Source organism: Pleurodeles waltl, chromosome 4_2 (genome assembly GCF_031143425.1).
Source record: "Pleurodeles waltl isolate 20211129_DDA chromosome 4_2, aPleWal1.hap1.20221129, whole genome shotgun sequence".
Lineage (NCBI taxonomy): Eukaryota > Metazoa > Chordata > Amphibia > Caudata > Salamandridae > Pleurodeles > Pleurodeles waltl.
Genome location: NC_090443.1, coordinates 111,003,251 through 111,012,148, shown reverse-complemented (window position 1 = coordinate 111,012,148; position 8,898 = coordinate 111,003,251). Strand labels below are relative to the sequence as shown.

The window sequence follows — 8,898 nt, the reverse complement described above, 5'->3', positions numbered from 1 at the left end:
TGCGAACTCTGCTAGCGGAGCAGAATTGTTCACCCACCCCTAAAAAGACATAGGCCCTCATTTTGAGAATGGCGGTAAATGCTGCCTACCACAGTGGTGACAGCTGCCAAAAGACCTTTGCTGAAGCTAACATCTGTCTGCCAAAATATGACAACAGCTGGATTTCCGCCACAAGAAGGGTGGAAATACGGCTGTGGCCATACTAGAGGATGGTGTTAAGGTGGCGCTACCACCTGCAGCGCCACGCCAGTAGACCGCTGCCAGCCATATTATGAAAAATAATACGGCCTGGCGGTGTTCTGCTGGTGGGGGCTGCTGGAGGTAGCAGCGCCCCGTCCCGTCCACTGCCGGAAGACTCCCTGGATAGAGGTAAGTTGGGATTCCAGCAGGGAAGGGGGTGGGGAGTGTTGTGTGTGCATGTGTAGGGCTGTGTGCATGAATGTGTGAGTGTGTGCATGAATGCGAGTGTATGTGTAATGCTGTTTGCGTGTGTGTGTGTGTGCATGTGTGAGATTGCGTGTATGAATGGAAATGAGAATGCGTGTCTGGGTGTCAGTGTGAATGTGGTAGTGATGTGTGCGTGAATGAATGGATGCATGCTTGTATACCTGTGTGAGTGAGTGTGTGTATGCGTGTCTGCGATTATGCGTGTATGGGGGTGGGAGATTAGAAGGGGAGAGCGTGGATGGAGGAGGGTGGGTGAGGGGCATCTGGGGAGTGTTAGTGGTGTGGGTGGGCCTCCTACCAGTGACAGTGAAGGAATTCCATGGCGGTAGGCAGGGTCCATATGCCGCTGGCGGTACATTAGCGGCCGCCGGGCTGGAGATTGTTATCTCCGGCCCGGCGGCTGCTACCACCATGGTGGTCGGTGTGGTATATTGGCGGGTTGGCTCCAGCCAACCCACAAATGTCATAATGTGGTGGTATGTACCGCCAGCCTGTTGGCAGTACTACCGTCACATTATCACTGACCGCCAGGGTCATAATGACCCTCATAATGTGTGAGGTGGTAAGGAAAGAAAGAGCCTAGAGGCGGAATCAAGACTAGGCAGCCTTTTATTCAGTCACTGCACCATTTGGCACATCTGGCAGAGGGCATACAAGAAATTCTTTAGGCCACTGCACTTAATCTTTTTTCATTACTTTTTTCCTCAAAATTAAGCACATTAATCAAGTAACACTCCAATGAGTTTTGAAAAGCTCGGGATTATAGGACATCTCAATCTCAACCCTTCTCTTATTCTCCTGGGAGAAGCAATACTCACTGATAAATTCTGTTTAAGAAATATTGTCTGGTACATCTGTCCAAAAATGCACAAACAGTGGCAGGCGTCTTTTAACACTTTGTTCTAAATAACAAGTTACTTTTTTGGATGGGATTAAACTCCTAATTTATTTCCATTATGGCTGAAGAAAATGAAGACCACTGACGTCTTGGCAGACTGAAATAGAGTCATAACAAAGTAGGACGGAAGAGAGAAACTTGCAAAGACGTGTAAAGGATGTGTGACGGATCACGTCCACTAAGTGATGAAACTGTCCAAAATAAATATAGGTGGCCCAAACAAGCTGATTCCTGTAACGCAAAAACAATCACCTAAATATGAATTAGACTTCTAAAAGTTTCAGGAGTATGGAGGCTTAAACCAGATAACGCAATACGAAAGAATAGAATAGAAATCCAATTTAAATTAATCTCCAAGTTTACACTAATCCGCAAGAAAATGGCCCGTTATAGTTATAAATTTAAGAGAATCATCTGCAGGAAAGTTCCAACTCTTTGCCCTATTCCATCCATGGCTGTAATACACCTAGAGATTGTGTTACAAAGCAAAAAACAAACCCCTTCACTGTTTCTCCTTCTAAAACAACTGAAAGTGAAAAGACCCACTGGGTTAGGAAAAACCTGCAAGGGTCTTTAGACAGCTACAAAATGCCCCCCATGGCTGTAACCTTACCAAAATTCTGGGATATCAGTGAGTAATATTATCGATACATATTGCATTTCTGTCAACCCAATACCTTCATGGGTCATTTGCCTAATTAGATCTAGAAAGAGTGCTAAGTTATCGAAGCTGGGGGAATAGTAGTCAAAGGGACAGATCGTTTAGATAAAGAAAACATCTTCCTGTTGTGCTTTTTATAAATCTCCCAAAAACACCATTAACCTCGTACCCATATGAGTCTGGAAGTCAAAATCTAAATGACCTATCTAAATATGCAGCATTTAACTTTGAATCCTAGGCAGTTATGTGAAACAAGAACCAAGAAAGTCAGACTTTGGGGACAGCCAAACTCAGCTGGACTACCACATGAACTCCCAGTTACCTCATGGGGTATCTAAATTAACCACATTGTCCAATACTCCTGAATGCATTAAGGTATGCTTGTCGTTATGATAGATACATCCCACAGGGTACTTTGAAGCACTATGCAACCTTGAACCAAGCTAATCTCTTACTTTTCTAGTGGTAAGAAGCAACTGAGATATGGAGTTTGCATCACAAAACGAATAAACATAAAAATAATTCAAACAGAAGATAGACCTCTTAAAAATATAGAAAGTCACAGAAACAAACGAGGTCATCAAAGAAGAATCGAATTAAACCCTGGAGAAGATATTTAATCAAATGAGTAGCAAGAGGTAGCCCTTAGCGAAAAACACACTGAAACACATTAGGTGACCCAAGAGAAAGGGAGGTTACCCAAGGGAAAAAACGTCATCAAAGAAAAGAAAGGCTTTCTTAAAAGATCACTTTTATGAGAGCTTCCCTCTTAGAAGATAGTGAAAAATGTGGGAGAACAGATTCTGCAATGAAGTACCCATAGGTGGAATCCCTGCACCGCTGGGGAAAAAGGTAACCTACCAGCATACTTAAAAGATAGGCAGTGAAAGAGAAAGGAAAAACCTGCTCCTTCGCCAGTCCTGACGAAGGGGAGGTCTAGCAAAGCATCAGTAAGCAAGTCAAGCAAGATGTCTTCTGTTGTTCCTTCCCAGCTGTAAGGTTTGTGGTTTGCACATCTTCTTAAAAAAGTTTAGCCAGGATATAGTCAACCAATATTGTTGGAAGGTATGAGAGCGGGATGGCAATAAATTTGGCATCCCAGCCGGCTGAATAGCGGGTTCGTGGGCGCACAGCAGTCAATCCATGCTCAATGCTGTCTGTCACTGGTGAGAGGTTGGTCTTCATCATTCCAGTCATTGCCTCCATTTTCATGCAAACTACACACATAAAAAAGAAACATGTATAAAGTGAGATCACAGAAATACCTTTAGCTTATATATTATTACATTGCAAGTTGCAACATTTGTGAACTTTGGGAGGCCTCATTCTTTTTATTGGAAAAGGGTGAGCAGATTTATTAAGTTCCAGAGCTTTGCCTTGCCTTTCCTGATCTGGTGCAGGTGGTTGCCAGGGACACAAACACAAAGCAAAGCCCACCAGTACCTCAAATTGACACTGCAAGGGGATGATATGATGTAGGTAGAGTGGAGTTGAAGCAAGTAATCATTATTTCCATGGTTTTCCCATGTTTCTAGAATAGTATTTAACAATGATCCTTTGTAGTAGTAAACACTTGTCAAACAACAACAAATAATCCACCTTACATTACAGCCAAACTGCCTTCAGCCTCGTCCTGCCAAGGCTGAGACTGGGCAATGGCACGGAATGACAGTCCAGGCAGTGACTACTGAGACTTTGAAAAATCTACACTCCAGGATCAGCCCTTTGTATTGGTTATTATGTGTATTTTGTTATTTAAAGGCACCATCCTGGCCAGACATCTGAGAGCATTTGGTTGCTTCAAAAAGCAGGAAGCTTGGAGAGAAACACACACATACGTCCACCAAAGCCTGGCCAGACCTCAGTTTGCTGCATTGCTGGTAGAACACTAGGTACATGAGCAAAGCACTTACAGTTCTTAAAGTATTCCTCTCCGTAGCTCTCCTTCACCTCCGAAGACAGATGGCTCCAGATCCCCTCCAGGTTTGCCTTGAGGACCTCCCTGTTGGTGAGTGAGGTTTTGAAACTCCCAGGCTCGATGATGGAGACTTTCACTCCAAAAGCAGACAGGTCACGCCTGAAACAATACAAGTGTCAGCATCAGCGATCTTCCTTCCATGAGATCCTATTGTGGATTGGGAGTCTTGTAGTGCAAACATCAAATCCAGTCATATTCTTTGACATTTTTAGATCCCTACACATCACTTCTAAAGAGATCTTTAAGTCCATGTCAATCCTCATCCAGGTTTTATAGCTTCATAAACACCAATAAGGACCTACAATCATGACTTCAAGAAATTTCCTAAAGCGTCTTATGTAAATGACCTTATTTTCCATTAATCGCTGAAGGTGTTCCCACACTGTAAATTTCCAGTAATAGTAACTGTTGGAAAATTACAATATGACTTGGAATTAATTGACTGATTGAGTTTGCCCAACCAAATAACCCAATAGAGACATCTGCTCATCCCCACAAGGATCCCATTTAGCACAATTAAGTAACCCTACCAAAGGTCCTGATTTCAGTGTTCTAAACAAGTGCGGTAACTTACCATAGTAACTTTCTTGTGACAAATTGATTTACAAGCAGTCAGGTAGCTGTGGCTTTCCAACTCTTGGCATTGTCTGAAATTATTTTTAGCTATCAAAGAGAAAGCATACTGCTCAATAATGGCAGCCATTATTGTTATCATTTATTTAGTATATTGTTTTACTGATGTAGACCCAAAGTGCTGTGACCTCTTCTCTGGAAGGAATGTAGTTCCATGCAAGTATGCATAAGACATGTGCTGCTTAGTTAAACATTCATGTGGATCAAAAGTGTTGTTTAAGGGACAATTGGAGAACCGCTTTGTTCCCGAGACGAACATCAAAAAGCAAATTAGAAATGGAGGATATGAAAGAGGTAGGGTTAACAAAGTGGGAGGCAAGAAATTTCAGAACGAGAGAGGGAAGGTTGTGTGGATGATGGTTGTGCATATGTGCATAGGTAGAACAATGTGTAAGTGCCAACTATGTGGCCTGGAGATGTGCTCTAAACATGGCTTGGTGAGTCTGGTTAAGAGTAAGTGGAAAATCGTATCTTGAAGCATACTCAATTAGCTTTGAAGTCACTTATTGCATGGTCTGGGAGAAATAAACTTCTGGCGTCATATGTATGCTTCACAATGTTAATGCTATGTGAGGAAGAATGGGTGAGTTTTAAAAGCTTTGATAAAGTCTAGATAGCTTAGTTGTGTGGAGGGGGACAGTTGAACCTTCAAGTCGGGTTTAACAGAAGTTTGGGCTTTTGATTTCGAGATTGACATTTGAGCTAAAGCTCCATCTGGGTCACAAGGTGTTGTCTGCTTTAGAGGAAGGAAGTCCACACTCTATGAAGGATGCAGGGGGTGATGCTAGGACCTTCTGTCTACAGGAAGCATGTGGAGATCTGAGTTGAAGTTACAGGACTCTTGCTGCAATACTATGGATCCATTGGAAGTTGCACAAGAATACGCTGGTTCACCAAGCTAAAAACCATTGACATTACCGAGATGTGAAAGCAACGGAATAAAAATGGTCTGAACAAAGTGAGAGAAGCTAAGTAGAGGGAAGATTATCTTGGGGTGTCATTGATGATGGATAGAGGTCTTGACATTCAAACTGCTCTGGATTTCTTGGCTAAGGTCAGCATGCAAGTTAGCTAGTCAAGACTTTCATCGAAGGAGCCAGTTAAGGTAATCTGCCTAGCTCAGTAGAACATCGGGAAGAAGAAAATACTTGTGTGACCCACAAGTCATGATTTTTAATTTGTTGGAACTAAACATCCAATGGCTTCTGGTCATCCAGTGGGTAAAATCTCTCCCCTGTTTCCAGAGCCACTAGCAATCTTAAGCCAAAATGCTGCCACTTATACTCCATAAATCCTGCTTCGAACAATGCATATGTTAGAGCAATTGGAAAGATAGCCATAGTAAATTACAGAAAGGTGATCTATGAAGTACAAATATGCTGCATTTAAAAAACCACAAGAATTGTCTGGTATTGTTAAACAATTTTATGATGCTCCAAAGCTTTGCAGATGAATGTTTTCAATCAGTTCTTTTCAATTACATATTTACACTCCAGGTCATTGCAGGCAATGCTTACTCTAATGTGGTGACACACTCAGTGCCAGCATGAAAACCCTGGTGTTTGATTTGACTAACTGTTATATCTGAATCCATGATGTACGTAGGAAGGAAAGCAAACAGCTCTAGGTGCTATGATTGATGTTGAGTCGCATTCTCTATGTGTCACTCAAAAAGTGCACATCTCATGGATATAATTCAATATCCCTTAGCAACAGTGAATATGACATATTTTAAAATGCCTCTATAGAAATGTTTTCTTTTAAAATATTCATATGACTACAGGGGTATGGTGGCTGGTGAGGATTTCTGAAAAACGTGGTTAGTGTTCAGTTACAAGTCCACTTTGAGTAACACTATATTTTAGATCTTGATCAGTCCACCATCTGTGCTGTCACCTTCTCTAGCCTGAGGAGCTTATGCTGAAAAGAACTCCATCAATATGAAGCGCAGCACGAGGAGACAATGACCCAATACTGCAACAGACAGAGCAGACCAACCTTCACTGTCAGTTTCAAGTTAATTTCAGTTTCCATATTGTTGGAGTTCTTTTCAGCCGATTGCGGCCTCCCTGCAGTTTAGAGGATGGCACTAAGGTGGTCATTACAACCCTGGTGGACGGTGTTAAAGCAGCGGTAAGACCGCCAACAGGCCAGCAGTAAAAAAAATAGCAATTACGACCGTGGCGGAAACCGCCAACAAAGACAGCCACTTTAACACGCCGACCGCCACGGCGGTACAAACAGCGTGGCGGTCACCGCCAACAGACAGGCGGAAGACAAAGTACCGCCCACAGTATCACAACCTACCAATCCGCCACCTTTTCCGGGGCAGATTCACTGCGGACAAAAACACGGTGGAAACAGGACGTCGAAGGGAAAACGCTCACCTCTACACACCCCACGAGGAATCCGGACGCCATGGAACCAGAGCTGCAGATCCTGCCAGCCCTTATCTTCTTGCTCCTCTACCAGGAGCACGAACGTCCGCGGCGAAGACAACGGTTAGTACTGCACCTACGACACAGAGGAGGGGGGAGGGAAAAAACAGAGACACACACACGCAACACCCCCACCCCCACCCTCACCCACCACAACACACACACTAATACAGCATGATACATTATAGTTACACCCCCAAGCCCCCCGGAAGAATGCAAAGACAAAAGAAAATGAGTGTAACCATTGTAATATATTAAAATCAAGTACACAAAAATATATATATATACACTATAAACAAAATATACACCAAGCTTAGTAGTCTAGGTAGTGCTCCAATGAAGTCCGTGCAACACTGGGCCCACACGGTATGGGCGAGGCCCACATAAGATCCCCGACCATGATGGAGAGAACACAGCAGGGGCATCAGAGAGCAAGAAAACAGGCACATCAGGGGGAGGAAAAGGGGGGCACCTCAGCCAGTTGAGTGCACGACGCCAAACCCACGAGAGGGCCACATGCCCACTGTTCCATCCTGGGGAGTGCAAAGCCACAGTCTCACAAGTCTCTACAGTGGGTGGGTTGCCCACTGTTCCATCCTGGGGAGTGCAAAGCCACAGTCTCTCAAGTCTCTACAGTGGGTGGGTTGCCCACTGTTCAATCCTGGGCAGTGCAAAGCCACAGTCTCTCAAGTCTCTACAGTGGGTGGGTTGCCCACTGTTCCATCCTGGGGAGTGCAAACCCACAGTCTCTCAAGTCTCTACGGTGGGTGGGTTGCCCACTGTTCAATCCTGGGGAGTGCAAAGCCACAGTCTCTCAAGTCTCTACAGTGGGTGGGTTGCCCACTGTTCCATCCTGGGGAGTGCAAAGCCACAGTCTCTCAAGTGGATGACAGTCTCCACTGGTTCTGGAGGGGGCATGGTGCACAGAGTGCTTCATCCTGCTAAGGATTGAGGTAGTGGATGACAGTCTCCATTGGTTCTGGAGGGGGCATGGTGCCCAGAGTGCTTCATCCTGCTAAGGACTGAGGTAGTGGATGACAGTATCCACTGGTTCAGGAGGGGGCATGGTGCCCAGAGTGCTTCATCCTGCTTGTGACGGACTCAGTAGCGTGAGTGCCCTTGGCGCTCATGGGCCAGCGGTGCTTCTGGCGGCGGTGCCCTGTTCAGCGGTGCTTGTGGCGGCGGTGCCCTGTTCAGTGGTGCTTGTGGCGGCGGTGCTCTGTTCAGCGGGGCTTGTGGCGGCAGTGCCCTGTTCAGCGGTGCTTGTGGCGGCAGTGTCCTTTGCAGTGACTCAGTTGCTGGCGGTCCTCTCTGGCCCAGCGGGGCTGGTGCTGGCGGTCCTTCATGGCCCAGCGGGGCTGGTGCTGGCGGTGGCCTCTTGGGGAGCGGGGATGATGGCGGTGGGCTCCTGGGCAGTGGGGATGATGGCGGTCTTCTCAAGCATGCTGCTCTTCCGAGACCTGCTGACTTTCTTGTGTCCCTTCCCCACCTTGGAAGGTGTCGCAGCTGCCTCCACACTCCCACCTGTACCTCTGGGAGCGGCTTTGGTGGCTGGAGACTTCCCCCTCTCCCGTCGGGCACAGGGCAACTTTAGATGCTTCACAGGTAGGGGAATGTCCGTCCTGTGGCTCTGTGCCACACTGGCTGCCCTGGTGGCCGGTGCACTCCAGATTCCGGTGACTACAGGCACCACTGGTCCTGGAGATGTTGTGGCTGAGGTGCTAGGTTGGGACCTGGAGAGTCGGGCCCTAGGAGGCGGACGGGGTGGGGGAGGTGTGGGAAAGAGGTCAAGGTTGGACAGGAAAAGTTTTTTGGAAACACTGGGACGGGTAGCTGGAGGGGG

At 45.9% G+C, this 8,898-nt stretch overlaps 1 protein-coding gene across 1 annotated transcript in view; it reads right to left on the bottom strand.

Annotated features, from left to right (window-relative positions):
• Positions 1-1,038: 1,038 nt before the first annotated feature.
• The window catches only part of LOC138292330 (retinol dehydrogenase 7-like), a 61,420-nt gene continuing 53,560 nt past the window's right edge, over positions 1,039-8,898 (bottom strand). The window contains exons 3-4 of the mRNA XM_069230880.1: positions 3,920-4,083; positions 1,039-3,223 (exon numbers count right to left, since the gene is read on the bottom strand). Of these exons, the coding sequence (XP_069086981.1) occupies positions 3,027-3,223; positions 3,920-4,083 (361 nt within the window). The 3' untranslated portion in view covers positions 1,039-3,026. The remainder of the gene's footprint in view (positions 3,224-3,919; positions 4,084-8,898) is intronic.